Below are 15,044 nucleotides of genomic sequence, written 5' to 3'. Positions count from 1 at the left end.
AGAGAGAGAGAATAACGCACCCAAGGGAGAATGCGGGCTTCCCCAAAGATGGAGAAGCCTTGAAATGGCCTTTAGGACTGACTTTTATACGAATCTTTCGAAGGCGCCTTAGCCTGGAGCTTTCTGACAGGTGGCATTGATTAAGTATTGTGTCGAAGGAACAGCTTTGAAGTTTCCGGTGAACCACTTTCAAGTCCTTGTCTTTGCTGAGGTTCATGGGGTTTCTGTAGGGGTCCAGGCGCCTCAGGGTCTGTTCCTATATTTCTCTTTATCTTTTTCCCCCCTGTTTTCTGCTGAGGGTCCTATCAGGCTTCGGCTCCTGTTTTTTCCTGCTTTTCTGTTGAGGGTCTTATCAGGCTTCACAACTTCGGGGTTAATTTTTCCCAAGAGAAATTTGCCGCTGCCCTGGGAGGGGGTCTTCCCTATCTGCCTGCCTGCCTGCATCAGAGAGACCCTTTCTAAGATGGATATACACGTCTGGTGGTGGAGATTCATGAAGGCTGATACCCTGTTAATTTCTGGGATTTGGACAGTATCGTCCATCTTGGAAGTCGTTTTCTTTTCACAAACAAGGTCAGAAAGTGGACAGTGTCTTAGCGGCGCCTCGTGTGACTATTCCCGAGGCTGAATGAGGACACTCTGGAACTCAGGGGAGTCCGACTTAGAGCTGCCCATCACTGGGACTCAGGCCACACGCAGCCCTGGCACGTCCGGCTCATTACTCCTGCCCATGTTTACTATGGGCTGTGCAGAAAGACCTTGTTCATCTTTTTAGGATGGAGCAAGAGAAGATCCGGGCGTGTCATCTTGGAGTCAGATTTAGGAAACTTAGGGCAGTCTCCCACGATGCTGGCTCCCTTGTCTGTCCCCAGCATCAGGTCTGTTTCGATGATTTGGGCTTCAAAGGTGCCGTTGAGGGGCTGGAGCGAGATCACAGCGGGTAGGGCGTTTGCCTTGCACGTGGCCAACCCAGATTCAATTCCCAGCATCCCATATAGTCCCCTGAGCACCACCAGGAGTAGTTCCTCAGTGCAGAGCCAGGAGTAACCCCTGTGCATCGCCGGGTGTGACCCAAAAAGCAAAGATGCTATTGAGTCAAATAGGGCAGCAATGACTTGTGGGCTCCACAATGGCACCCAGATGTGGTGTAGGATTGGGGGGGCATGAGATGGGGGCAGTGTGGGCACGGTGGGGGAAAAAAAGAATAGAATCTTCCCTATTCCATACCTTCTGCTCTGCACGCAGATGTCTTGATTACTGCATTAACTACAAACATATTGCACTGAAAAGTTTTAAAACCATCTCTAACAAATTTACATTCTGTCCCTTGGGTGGACATTAATGATTCTGAAATTCAAGGCTTGCCAATCTCTTGAATTAAATGCAGCACTTTAGGTACCCACCACAGTCTGCATTCATCTTTGGGTGCTCTGTCTACCTTCTGACACTTAGAGTTTATGGATAAATTCTTTTTATGAATCATATTCAGTGTTCCTCATGGATGTCTCCTGCCAGTGGTATTGGGGAAACATGTGGTGGCCAGAATTGAACCCATGTCTTTGTATGCTCCAGCCCTTTGAATTTTTTCCCCAACTCTTGATTACGATGTTTAAGGTAAAACTCTCATAACAAATAGTTTGGTAATGTGCATATAGCTCATCTACAAATTTGTCTTAAAAATTACAATTTTGATGTGACAATCTGATTTTATTGATTTTTTTTTCTTTTTGGGTCACACCGAGCAATGCTCAGGGGTTACTTCTGGCTCTGCACTCAGGAATTACTCCTGGCGGTGCCTGGGGGACCATATGGGATGCCAGGGATTGAACCTGGGTCGGCCGCATGCAAAGCAAACGCCCTACCCGCTGTGCTATCGCTCCGGCCCCTATTGTTGTTTTGAGGCCACATTCAGTGACACCTGTCTCTGCACTTAGGGATTACTCCTGGAGATGTTTTCGGAACCATAGGGCATGCCAGGGATCGAGCCTGGTTTGACTACATGCAAAGCAAATGCCCCATCTGCTGCACTATTCCTCCAGCGTCCTGAATCCTTGGCTTTCTAAGAGATTAAAACATGGTGCCAGGGATTACTGGATCACCCTGGAGATACGCAGGACTCCAGAGCAGAACCCTGAGAGGCTCAGAGGACCATAAGTGGTGCTAAGGATGGAACTGGAGCTGCCATGCCAAGACAAGGGCCTTGCGCGCTGCTCTCTTCCTGGTCCCTCATCACAACTGCTAGGGGTATGGCATTGCATCAAATATTTCGGGTGTGTGTCATTGTAAAGCAACATTTGTGTCTACTACACTGGGATCACCCCCAAAGCACCTTCATCCTCCGTGTACAGAACAGGCTCCAGAGCAGGGCACCAGCTTGTCTTCCTGTTGAGACTTTGATCAGCCACAAATTTTACTTTTGTTTTTTTTTTGTTTTTGTTTTTTTTTTGCTCTGCACTCAGGGATCACTCCTAACAGGCTCCTGTCAGGGAACCACATAGGATGCTGGGGATTGAACCCAATTTGGCCGCATGCAAGGCAAGAGCCCTACCCACTCTTACCATACTATCACCACAAGTTAACGGTGGCACTTAGCCTGTTATAGTTCTCATCTGTAGCTAGAAATGTTGGTCACTTTTATAGGTATTTCTGTAGGCTACATAACATTTTAAATATATAGTCCTAGCAAAGGTTAGAAAGAAATGCTTGCAGGTAGTAATACCATCCAGCTTTTCTGAGCCAACATTTCAGATGAAAACTTACACTGAAATGTAGCTGTGTTGGGCGGAGGATACGGGGCCATACCTGGCAGTGCTCAGGGCTTACTTCCGGCTCTGTGCTCAGTGACCCCTCCTGGCAGGGCTTTGGGATCATCTGTGGTGCCAGGAATCAACCAGGATCAGCTGTGTGCCAGGCAAGTGCCTTAACTTCTATTCTAACTCACAGGTCTGATATTTTATAAAATCGTGACTATTTTTTTTTAATTCATAGACATCCTGTCCTAATGCTTCCCTGTATTGTAGATGGAAAAATGATGGATCTTAGAGTACTAGTCACAGTGACTAAGTTTATCTTTTATTTTTGGTGGGGGTTAAGATGTTAAAGTAGAGCATTATTAATTTTATGGGATTCAGCAATGGATCATAATAGCAGAAGGGCAACATGTTGGAGAGATGTGAGATCTCAAAGGTACCGATACCTTTCACATGTCATGTCTCCCAATAGCCGCGGTCAAGCTTTCATTAGTGTTTTTGACGAAGACCAAAGGTTTTCTTCTGCCCTTGAAGATGAATCCTACACTGGCCCCTTTTGGCCACTGACAGCTGTTAGAATCTTCAAATATCCTGATTAATGTGGGTGAGCTTGTTTTAAAAGTCATTTTAATGAAGCAATCATAATACCCACACTTTGGGGGATAGAATTAGACTTTCTTATAAAAATGCTTATCCGTGATTCCAATTTTATTTTGCTAAAACAACTTTCTTGGTGGGTCACACCGCTACATTCACACATTACTTTGGCTCTGCTCTCAGGGGTCACTCCTGGTAGGGCCCATGGAACCCTATGCAGTTCTAGGGATTGAACGCAGGTCCCTGCATGCAAGGCAAGTGTAATCCCTTGATTACCTACCCGGTTCAGCATTCCAGATTTTTGTTTGTTTGTTTGTTTTGTCTTTGTTTTTGTTTTTGGATCACACCTGGCAATGCTCACGGGTTACTCCTGATTCTGTGCTCAGGAATTATTCCTGGCAGTGCTTGGGGGGCTCTATGGGATGCTTGTGATCGAACCTGGGTCAGCACTGTGCATGGCAAAGACCCTCCCCGCTATACTATCACTCCGGCTCCAAGCAGCAACCCAGTTTTAAAGGTATTTCCTTTATGAATATGCGGTTTATTGCCTATGGGGTAAAGTTCTGGCTCCTTAAATTCCATCCTTGTAGAGTCTTAGAACTTGTTCCCTCTCTTCTAATCTGCTTACCAGTAGCAGGTGTCTGCCTCCAGGTGTGGGATTTCTGTATTGTCTGCTATTTCCTTTTCGGGATTTGTGTGCCTCTTCTCATTGATCACCACCTTTGTGCTCAATAACAAAAAGAATGTTCCCACAGGGAAGAGGGTGGATGTTTCAGAACCATCCTGAAAATACTGTAATTCTAGATACACTTGGAGGGACTGGCGCTTTTCAGTTCCATCCACGGGATTAGAAAAGGTATCGAGTGAAGCAGACCCGATTCCGAATGCGGGGAGGTTATTGCCAATATTCCATTTCCCTTTGTGTCTTGCAAATGTCCCCCACATTGTTTTGTGAGCACTTTCCATGCCTGCCTTCATCTCCTCCTACTTCCTGTAACTCCTTCCATCTCTTTGGGTATCAGTGACGAAGTACCTGTGGTGATGGATGCGATTCCTTTGCGTCCAGTTTTGAGGGCGACCCTGATTACCGACACTGACCCAGCACCCCGGATGTGCCAGCTGCTTGGCACACAGTGAGCTCTCACTGCACCTTCTCGGTAGGCTCTGGGAAACTGCAAGGACTTGGAATGAAGTAAGTGATGGCTCCCGAAAGCAATTTGACTAGAGGCTCATTGAGACCAGAATTAAGTTTCTAAGTCCCTCTAGTGAACCTCGCACACAGATCTTTGGGACCTGGGAGAAAGCTGCAGTCCCAAGAGAGAAGGGACAGGGACCTGGGGAGAAAGTGCCCTCCACATTTCCAGAGGGGCCAGAGGGGTTTGTGGGGAGGGCGGAGGCTTGGGCCATACCTGGGGTGAGGGGTCTACATGCAAGGCAAGAGCTTTAATCCCTGTGCTGTCTCCCTGGTCCCTTCCACTGACACTGTCATAGCACGGATATTATTCGAAGACCTGCTGTGTTTTATTCCTAGCGGTTATCGAATCTCTATGTTGATCAGCTCTGTGCCACCATTACAAATGCCAGACTAGCAACGGCATTGCACAATATTAAATCATAACTTCATGTTAACTTCCACTCACTGATTCCTTCACTCATTATTCTATTACTGATCAAGCCAACAGGGGCTGGTCAACTGTTCTGGGCAAGCATGGGGGGCTTTCAGCAATCAGTCCTGGCCTTGACACCCCGTTCCCAGGTAGCCTCCAGGCCCCCAAGGACGCAGCCCCTGAGCATGACAACCATGGGACAAGGATAAAGGAACTTACGGGGTTGGGGATGAGGTGGAACAGACGTCCTGAATTCAGTTCCCACCTCTCGTGACTTCAACTACTGATATGTGTGCCCCTTGCAATGAAGAAAGTAAAATCCTAAACTTTTTTTTTTTTTGCGGGGTGCGGGGCATATCTACTGGTGTTCAGGGTTTCCTCCTGGCTCTGCACTCAGGGATCAGTCCTGGCGATATTTGGGTGACCACGTATAGGGTACTGGGATTGAAGCACAGTTAGCTGCGTCAAGTCAACTGCTTTTTCTATTATACTCTAGCTCCAGTTCCCCAGCTGAATGTTTTTAAGGTATTCTATTTTGGGGAGGGGAGGAGGGGTTTCCCAAGAGGTGCTCAGGAAGCTTGGGGGAGGCCCTGGGACCATATGCCGAGATGTCCTAGGTAGGCACCTTAGCCCAGGCGCTGTCTCCTGACTCATAAAGTACCCCTAGTGCCCGTCCACTGAAAGAAAAACATTGGCAGCTTGTTGAGGGAGGAAGTGCTGATGCCAGCAGGTGGCACAGAGGACAGCCTGGAAGCGAGCAGGTCCTTGGGGGACAGAGCGTTGAGCAGAACCAGAGAGTGGGCCCCTGGGGAGAAGCAGCGAGGGCCCAGCCTTCTGGTGAGCGAGCCACAGGAAGAAGGGTTTGCAGGGTGTGGTGGGGGGGAAGTGGCCCTGGGGGGTGGCGCAGATGCAGCTCCCATCACAGCAGGAGGACGGGGGCTCGGGGTGCGGGGAGGTTTCCTTTCATTGTAGATGAAACTTTTCATTGTTTATGCACAGAACAAGAAGCGAAACTCTCAGTCAAAATTCAGCTGGAAAGTCTTGAATGTACTTGGGCGCTCAGCAGCTAAATGACTCATGGTCGTTCAGGATTGGAACGATTTCATTCATTTCAGATGCTAAAGAAAGTTTTGGACTTTATGAACTTTCTCCGAAACCTTCAAAATCACTTTTGGGTTGGAGGGAGAGTATAGCCAGTAAGGCACATGCAAGTGTGCCTGACCCAGACCCATCCGCTTACCCCATTTATCCCCTGAGCCCCTCCAGGAGAAATCTCTGCGTATAGAACCAGGATAGAACCAGCACAGAAACAGCATAGAACCCTAAGAACTGTGAGTTATACCCCCCCCCAAAAAAACAAAATAATTTTAAAACACAAAAACAACCATAACAAAGTTAAACTTCGTTTGGTCTGGTTTTAGGACTACATGCAGCAGTGTCCAGGGTCTACCCTTAGCTCTGTGCTGAAGGTTACTCCTGGAAGGGCTCAGGGGACAATACGGGGTTCTAGAGAACAGTATGGGGTGCCAGAGATCAAAGTAGGGCTAGCCATCTGCAAAATTAGTATCTTACCCAGTGTACTATCTCTCTGGCCCTTAACAAGGCAAAACTAAAAAAAAAAAAAAAAAGCAAAACGATCTCATACCAGCTACAGACTATACTCAGCACCAACCAACTTCTGTATATTTGCTAAAAGAACCTATTTGTGTCCTATTATCCTTCGACCTAACCTGCTTGTCCTTATTGAAGACAGGTGCATTGGCAGCGTCTGAGGTAAAGGAGCCTAGCAATCAGCAGTGGAAGAGAAACGTATTTTGCTTAGGTATGCTTAGGAACATGACGATATAAGTTTGATTTAAGCACTAAATACAAAGGGCTATTCTACAGAAGATACATTCCTTTTTTTCCCTTTGCTTTTTGGGTCACACCCGGCATTGCACAGGGGTTACTCTTGGCTTATGCACTCAGGAATCACTCCTGGCGGTGCACGGGGGACCACATGGGATTGCTGGGATTCGAACCCTGGTCGGCCGCATGCAAGGCAAATGCCCTACCCGATGTGCTATTGCGCCAGCCCCTAGAAGATACATTCTTGGTGGTTTTGTTTGATGGTTTTTGGACTACACCTGGCTGTGCCCCAGGCCTCCTCCTCCTGGTTTACTACTGAAGGGTCAGTCCTGGCAGTGCTTGGGGAACCATATGGAGGCGCCAGCGAGTGAATCCAGGTTGGCCAGTTGTTAAGCACGCCCCATACGCCAGCCTCCATTTTTTGTGTTTTAACAGTGTTATTTACTGGGAGCTAATTTAACATTTAAATTTGGGAACTGTTTAGGGAACTAACTTAAAATGTTCAACTTAGTAAAGAAATATATACAAAGATATAAGAAAACTATAGCTTAATTTTTTTTAAAAATTATAAATTTACTATACACCCAGACTGGAGCGATAGCACAGCGGGTAGGATGTTTGCCTTGCACGCGGCCAACCTGGGTTTGGTTCCTCTGTCCCTCTCAGAGAGCCCCGTAAGCTACCAAGAGTATCCTGCCCGCAAGGCAGAACCTGGCAAACTACCCATAGCATATTCAATATGCCAAAAAAATAACAACAAATCTCACAATGGAGACGTTACTGGTGCCCCCCTTGAGCAACTGATGAACAACGGGATGACAGTGCGACAATATGCTGTGGAGAAATTGTCTAGGCTTTGGAGTCTGACAGACTCTGGTTCAAGGTACAGTCTTGGACAAGTTGGTTGGGTTTCTTTCCTTTTCCTTTGAAGAAATAATCCCTTTGACTTGAAATATGTGACTGCTTTCAGAAAGCAAAGACATCCCTGTCATTCTTCTATAAAATGACATGTATCAATTGATTCAGTTTTACTCTTAGTTTCTATCAGTAAGCAATCTGTAAATGACATAAGATGAACTGCTTTAGTATTTTAAAAAATTAGCAGTCTTAGGGACTGGAGAGAGAGTTAGTACAGAGGATAAGGTGCTTGTCTTGCACACGGCCAAACCAGATTCGATCCTCAACATCCCATAGGGTCCTCCAAGCCCCCCCGGAATGATTCCAGAAAGATCCATGACTGCAATAACCATATCACACAGATTCAGTGATTAAATTCAGTGTCATCTGTGGACATGACCGAAAGCAATCACAACTTCTTCAAATCTGGACCATCGTTTACATGTAACCTCTACAGAAAGGGCCGATTAGTTTAGCAATGAACATAAACTTCCATTCAGCATGTAGATTCCATAAAGTCTTTTAATCCAAGGCATAAATAACAAATACACAAGTTGAGTTTGAAATGTCCTGTCTAAGAATAGGCACGAGGCTTGCTGAAATGCACGTAAGCAGATAAAGGACACAGATGTTTAATAAAAGCACACTCATGATAGCACACAACAAAACTCTTATGGTATAAATTACTTCTAATACCAGCAAGCACAGCAGAGAACTGAATTTTAAAAATAATTTGACTGAGTCAAGTACAAGATTCTATGATCTTAAAACATCACTGAATATCACTTCAGAAATCTGGTGTAAAAATGTCATTTCTTAGCTATGGAACTTATAATAACAGGATTTCCAGATATTTAGAATCATATATTTCCACTCAGTTTTTAGTTTACCAAGTCGCCAGCTGCCATTTTCTCTTTTGTTCCCAAACTCTGATTATAAAGAAATTACCTTTTTTTTTTCTTTTTGGGTCACACCTGGCATTGCACAGGGATTACTCTTGGCTCATGCACTCAGGAATTACTCCTGGCGGTGCTCAGGGGACCATAGGGGATGCTGGAAATCGAACCCAGGTCAGCCGCATGCAAGGCAAACGCCCTACTCACTGTGCTATCACTCCAGCCCCTAAAGAAATTACTTTTTAAGCAAATTTCAATATCTATAGCAAGAATATTTCATTTTAAAAGATACCACCTTTTAAAACAATGGTTTCTTTATTGAGTATTGAGTTTAAAGCAATTCTTAACATGATGATTTGTATATACCACCACAAACTTGGCACTCACACTGAGCTATAAAGCCACACTAGAGGTCAAAAGGCACTATTGAGTGACACAAGAGATCACTAAGTATTCATACACGAGACGACAAGAACAGTTGGGATATAGCGCCTCTACAGGGGTAGGTAATGCAGCGGTTCTCTGTTTAAAATCTCACCCGTGTTCCTCTTGCCGTAAGTATTGGACCCCACATTGGTAGATGGAGGAATGGCACCGATGTTGTTGCTGGAGCGAGTCAAGAAGTTTGTCAGGCGCTGAGTTGCACATGTGGCCGTGTTGCATTTCCGCTTCTCCATCTGATGACTAGTAACACCAGAGAGACGGGGTCAGAGACTTGGACCGAAGACTGGGTCCAGCCAGATTACACCAAGCGGATCATATTGATGAAAATGTTAAGGGGACATTTTCACAGAAGTAACCCACTGATTTTGTTGACCAACAGCTAGATGAGTGACTTAGAAATAGGTTATAGGATACGTAGGTTATAGATGAAGGAGAATCAAATGTTTATCTAGAAAATCATATAATAGCTGAGCGACAGTATTCCAGGTAAGGTGCTTGCATTTGTAGCAAATGGTCAACCTAGTTTTGAGTGCCAGCACCCCATATAGTCTCCTGAGCCCAGTCAGGAGTGAGCCCTGAGCACAGAGCCTGCTCACACTTATCTGTTGCATGTAGGGGTTTTATTATTCTGCATAATACTGGAACATTACTGGTTTGGGCATATGAATGTGGCACCGTTGGGAAGGACGAGGAAAGAGAGGCTTCTAAAATCTCAGGGCTAGAACGAATGAAGATGTTACTGAGACTGCTCAAGAAAATCGATGATCAATGGGATGATGATGATGATGATGATGATAATGATGATGAATACTGGAATATTACGTTTCTTTTCCTACCTACTTTATTTCTATGATTTCAATTATTTTAATTCTAAGATCAGGTAAAATGATAAAGTCACAAAACTCACAAGATGGGGAGGCCCCGCCATGGTATTAATTGTCACCACATTCTTCTGCTTGGACCAATTTCATAAAAATATTATTAGGTTAGTAAAAACTGATTACCATGATTAAATGCTAGGTATCAGTGCTACCTTTCCTGTGGTCCTTCAATAAGTGATCCAATGTTTAACTCCTCTATTTGCTGAGTGTATTTGCGTTAGCTCTCTATGTTGTCTCATGACTTGTTGCAATGCTCTCACAATGTGGTATTGAAAATAGATACAGAACAGTACTATTGCTTTCTTTTTGCTGAGAAAATTATTGATGAAATTTTTGAGTAAAATTATTGATGAAATTTAAACTAAGTATAATGAGACAAAGATATATAGCTATGGTGCTATGTATATATCTCTATCTATATATCTATATATAAAATTGGGGGAAGAGATAATGAATTTCATCTCAGTGTATTCATTCTCTTTTCTTTTCTTTTTTTCTTTTTGGGTCACACCTGGTGATGCACAGGGGTTACTCCTGGCTCTGCACTCGGGAATTACCTTTGGCGGTGTTCAAGGGACCATATGGGATGCTGGGAATCGAACCTGGGTTGGCCGAGTGCAAGACAAACACCCTACCCACTATACATTTCTCCAGCCCTGTATTCATTTTCTTAATCTCTTTACAGTGCTAGCTTAAGAGTAGATGTTTTTAAATTTCACCCGAAACTTTCTAATTTCAGTCTCATGTTTCCTCTTTGATATAGAAAATTTCTCTTAAATTATTGGTAATTGAATTAAACAATTGGATAATGAAATGAGTTGAGTGTTTGCAGTTAAGGTGTTCAGACAAAGGAAACCCATTTTGGAACTTCACATATATCAATCTCATTCATGTTGTCTGTTATTTCTTTTTGCATGTGCAGTAAGCATGCCCACTAAGCATCTCCAAATCCAAAGGATATTACTTTTAGGATCTAAACCAGCTGATTTATACACTGGTCATTGAATTTTAAAAGATGGTAAAATTTTCCTGAATAAAAAGAAAATCTAGTAGGAATTAGGATTTGAACAAGTCTCATGAGGGAGACGTTACTGGCATCTGCTCGAGCAAAATACTCTAAACTGTTAAAATTTAGAACAACTCAGGAAATTGTGGGTCAAAGAATGAGGTTCAAAGGAATGTATCTCCCTATAGTCTGGGCAAACGCCTGGCGAGGTCTGTGAAATACTCAATATGCTGAATGTCTGAATGCTAAACATCTGTATGTCAAATTTTGAGCTTTGAGAATTTGGTTTCATTGTCCATTTGTGAATTCTTAGGGTGTCTTGGGGACTGCACTAAAACTTGAAAGTCCTATAATTATACTCTTTTTTTTTCAACCCTGAGATATTTTTAACTTAGTACAGAAAAATGGGTGGGCAAGTGTGTGATACTTTTATCACACAGAAAAAATATTTTATGTGGTTTGTAAGTGGTAGGGCATTCGCCTTTCACATGTCTGACCCGTGTTCGATTCCTCTGCCCCTCTTGGAGAGCCTGGCATGCTACTGCGAATATCGAGCCTGCACAGCAGAGCCTAGCAAGCTACCCGTGTGTATTGGGCATGCCAAAAACAGTAACAATAAGTCTCTCAATGAGAGACGTTACTGGTGCCCGCTCGAACAAATCGATGAGCAACAGGATGACAGTGACAGTGTAAAGTCAGTTACTTTTTAATCCTGTATCATGTAGGTATAAAAATAAAAAGCTCTCAATATGATTGACTTTTGATGAAAAATGATAATAAATAATATATCTACATCAGTTTTTAAAAATATATTGTAGGCTATTATATAATTAAAGTGCTCAGGATAATAAATACCAGCCCCCCTCCATTTAGAAAGTCATTAAAAGCGATTTGAAGAATGATTTGCAAGTATTCTAATAACAATTGAGAGTAAGAGATCATGAAGCTGGCATGAAAATTAAATAATTTGATGCTGTTAGTATTCTATTTCGGAGTGATGTTCATTTGATAATAAATGAAGGTCCTTAAAGACATAGCAGTGGAAATGCTTAACAAATGTCTATAACTAAGGAAAGAAAAGAGATATGAAGAAAAAAATGCTAGATAATAGTGCTAATTTTCTGTGATCCTTCAATTGTTCTGCTAGTTTATCAGACACTTCATATCAGGTTTAAAGTTATTTTTATACATAAAAATTAAAAATTTACTATTCCAAGAAGAATATTCTGGTAAAGAAATAAAAAAGTCTTCAATGATTTTTGTTATAGTATGCAGGTGTTCTAGAAATCTTTAGATATTACTCCTCCCTAGAGACTCCCTCCTCCACCAAAATTGTAGCACTGTATACGGTACTGTCGTCCCCTTGTTCATTGATTTGCTCAAGTAGGCACCTGTAACATCTCCATTGTGAGACTTGTTTTTACTGTTTTTGGCATATCAAATATGCCATGGGGAGCTCGCCAGGCTCTGCCATGTGGGCAGGATACTCTCGGTAGCTTGCCGGACTCTCTGAGAGGGACGGAGGAATCAAACCCGAGTCTGCTGTGTGCAAGGCAAACACCCTCCCCTCTGTGCTACTGCTCCAACAACATTACCCTGTAGGAAACCTAGATGAGATGTGGACAGTGGAGAGAAGAGCCTCATCTGCAATGACCCCGAAGGAGCCCTAACCAAAGGCAACTCAACGATTCCAAGTCTTACTACATAAGTTGCAAGGTCAGTCCCACAAGGCTATGGATTAGAACTGATTTAGACATAAGCTAGTCCCTCGCATATTATTTATGGCATATTATGAGTCTGGGCTTGAGGCAGTAGGATAATAATTGCAATTTTAAAGACTTTCCACTTGCAAGTTGAAATTACTTTAACATTTTCAACTCGCATTCATTTTAGACTTCCTTAAGATTCCCGTTTAAATGACATCACATTTTTGAAAAAGAAGTCTTCAAATGGTTTTTTTTTTGTTGTTCATTTGTTTGTTTTAGGAAAGTCATTGAAAGCAATTTGAGCCACACCCAGCAGTATTTAGGGGCTATTCCTGGTTACACATTCAGTAATTAGTCTTGGTGGTGCTTGGGGGGTCCAAGTGGGGTACCAGGATAAAACCTGGACTGGCTGTGTGTAAGACAAGCACTCTACCTACCTTACCCATCTGCCTAGCTTTGAAAGAAATTTTGATAGATTTGCTTCCTGCTGAAAACATTTTCAAGAGCTTTTAATTTATGTTTGGAGAAACTCTGAAGAATTTTTACAAAGTATAACTTAATAATTTTGCTTAGCTAACAGAACAGCTAAATAGAAGTCCCCTCATGCAAAGTTCATCAATAGTTATTTTCAATTTAACTTAGAAAAAATCTGGACTTGCCTCCCTCCCATCCCTTTCCCCATTGTTTTCCTTTATTTCAATTTCCAGAAACTGATGTAAAAGTCTGGGATATTGCCAGAGTCCTCTAAGGGAAAAAACAAAGTTATATAAATATACAACAAATTTCCAGCTGAAACAAAATAGATCCCTTAATCTTCTTCAGTTTGCTTGCGAGTCACATTAATAGAGCAGAAGTGATTACCTTTTGGTGTTTCCTTCTTCATTTGGTGGCTTTGCCCCTCGAAGTTCCAACAGCATATTTCGGGCCAAAACTGGATCTGTCCATTCCTGGCTGTCAGACGTTCCACCCAAGAAATTCACCCATTATTGACATTACTCTTTGAAAAATGCACAATTCAAGCAATGGTCCAACAGCTTCAGCTACTATACTTAGTACAATTTAGTCAGCAATCTGATGGCACAAGGGCTGTTAGATAACATTGCAGCAATTATTTTTTTCATTTTCCCACTCTAGGAAAGAAGCAGAATCTAAAATTACTAACCTTTCAATGGGTGTGGCTTTCAGATGATTAAACACAACAGACAGCATGGCAAGGGCCACTGGCAGCTTCACGGTGTACATTGCTCCTCAGATGGTCTGAAAAGAATAATTCAGTCTTGAAACTAAGCAGTTTCCTTCCCTCCCTCCCTCCTTCCTTCTCTCTGTCCTTCCTCCCTCCCTCCCTTCCTTCCTTCCTCCCTCCCTCCCTTCCTTCCTTCCTTCCTTCCTTCCTTCCTTCCTTCCTTCCTTCCTTCCTTCCTTCCTTCCTTCCTTCCTTCCTTCCTTCCTTCCTCCTTTTCTTTCTTTCCTCTTTCCCTCCTTTCTTCCTTACCTCCTTTCATTTTTTTTTTTTCATATGCGGTGCTGGGGATTGAACCTGGGTTAGTCACGTGTAAGGCAAGCACCTTACCTGCTGTACTATTTTTTCAGTTCAAAATCAGGCAATTTCTCTTATCTCTGGTTTATAGAATTTTAATCTGGATCCTCCTAAGAAAATTACACACACACACAAACACACACACACTCCAAAAAATCCATGCTCTCTTAATATCTTAATCTCATGGACTGGTCCCTTAAACTGTTCAATTTTCTGACTCTTCACTTTCCCCTTTTCTTTTACCCTTTCCTTGAAAGAAAGGGTAAAAGAAAAGTGAATCCCACGCCTGCTTTTTTTCCTGAATAGGAAACTCTCTACCTTCCAGTGGTTCCGGGTTGGTGTTGTCAGAAAACGGCTTTTGAGAGCAAGGAAGACCCCCAGGTTCCCTCCCCTGCAGGAGTTATGGCCAGGCTCTCCTGGAAGCCAGCTCCTATATAGCCTTCCCACCTCCCCCGCGCTGGCGTCAGGTGGCTCAAGAGCCTCTGTCATCGTTCCCCATCCCCTGGAGATAGAAAGTGCCTCACACAGCAGAGACAGATGGGCCGCACCCACACTCACATCAGTGCACACGTAAATATCACTGGAGCCGCAGCGCCTGTGTGAGACAAGGGTTCCACAGGCAGCAGCCAGGAGCTATAGAAGGTGCAATTTGCCGTCTTTATGAAAGACCAGGATGGTTTTCAAAGTCTAGGGAAGAATGGGTGGGTGGGGGTGTGATTGAAAATGACAGCAAATAGATTCTGATGTAAGGAGGGAAGGCTGGAGCATGGAGGAAGCTAATTGCTAATTAAATGAGAATAACCCCAAGAACTCTGTGGGATGCGCACCCAGCAGTGCATTGAGATGTACAGATGAGGCGGATCAGAAAGGAACTA

At 43.5% G+C, this 15,044-nt stretch overlaps 1 protein-coding gene across 2 annotated transcripts; it reads right to left on the bottom strand.

The window, feature by feature from the left end:
- Positions 1 to 8,203: 8,203 nt before the first annotated feature.
- On the bottom strand, positions 8,204 to 14,616 carry IAPP (islet amyloid polypeptide). 2 transcript variants are annotated; one of them, XM_055118511.1, is made up of 4 exons: positions 14,488 to 14,616; positions 13,795 to 13,889; positions 13,494 to 13,583; positions 8,204 to 9,279 (listed from the first exon to the last, which is right to left on the bottom strand). In XM_055118511.1, exons 2-4 carry the CDS (start codon positions 13,872 to 13,874, stop codon positions 9,090 to 9,092), a joined length of 360 nt encoding a protein of 119 aa, XP_054974486.1. In that variant the 5' UTR covers positions 13,875 to 13,889; positions 14,488 to 14,616; the 3' UTR covers positions 8,204 to 9,089. The 2 variants fall into 2 exon arrangements, with proteins under 2 accessions (XP_054974486.1, XP_054974487.1); XM_055118512.1 differs by lacking the exon at positions 13,494 to 13,583.
- Positions 14,617 to 15,044: the final 428 nt, after the last annotated feature.

The sequence above is a fragment of the Sorex araneus genome, chromosome 10 (genome assembly GCF_027595985.1).
Source record: "Sorex araneus isolate mSorAra2 chromosome 10, mSorAra2.pri, whole genome shotgun sequence".
Classification (NCBI taxonomy): Eukaryota; Metazoa; Chordata; class Mammalia; order Eulipotyphla; family Soricidae; genus Sorex; species Sorex araneus.
This window is presented reverse-complemented; position numbering and strand designations above follow the sequence as displayed.

Coding starts and splice junctions, on each gene's coding strand:
- IAPP (XM_055118511.1), bottom strand. CDS start 13,874: ATGTACACCGTGAAGCTGCCAGTGGCCCTTGCCATGCTGTCTGTTGTG. Junction 13,584..13,794: donor AAAGCCACACCCATTGAAAG/GTTAGTAATTTT, acceptor AACGTCTGACAG/CCAGGAATGGACAGATCCAG. Junction 9,280..13,493: donor GAAGAAGGAAACACCAAAAG/GTAATCACTTCT, acceptor TGGTGTTACTAG/TCATCAGATGGAGAAGCGGA.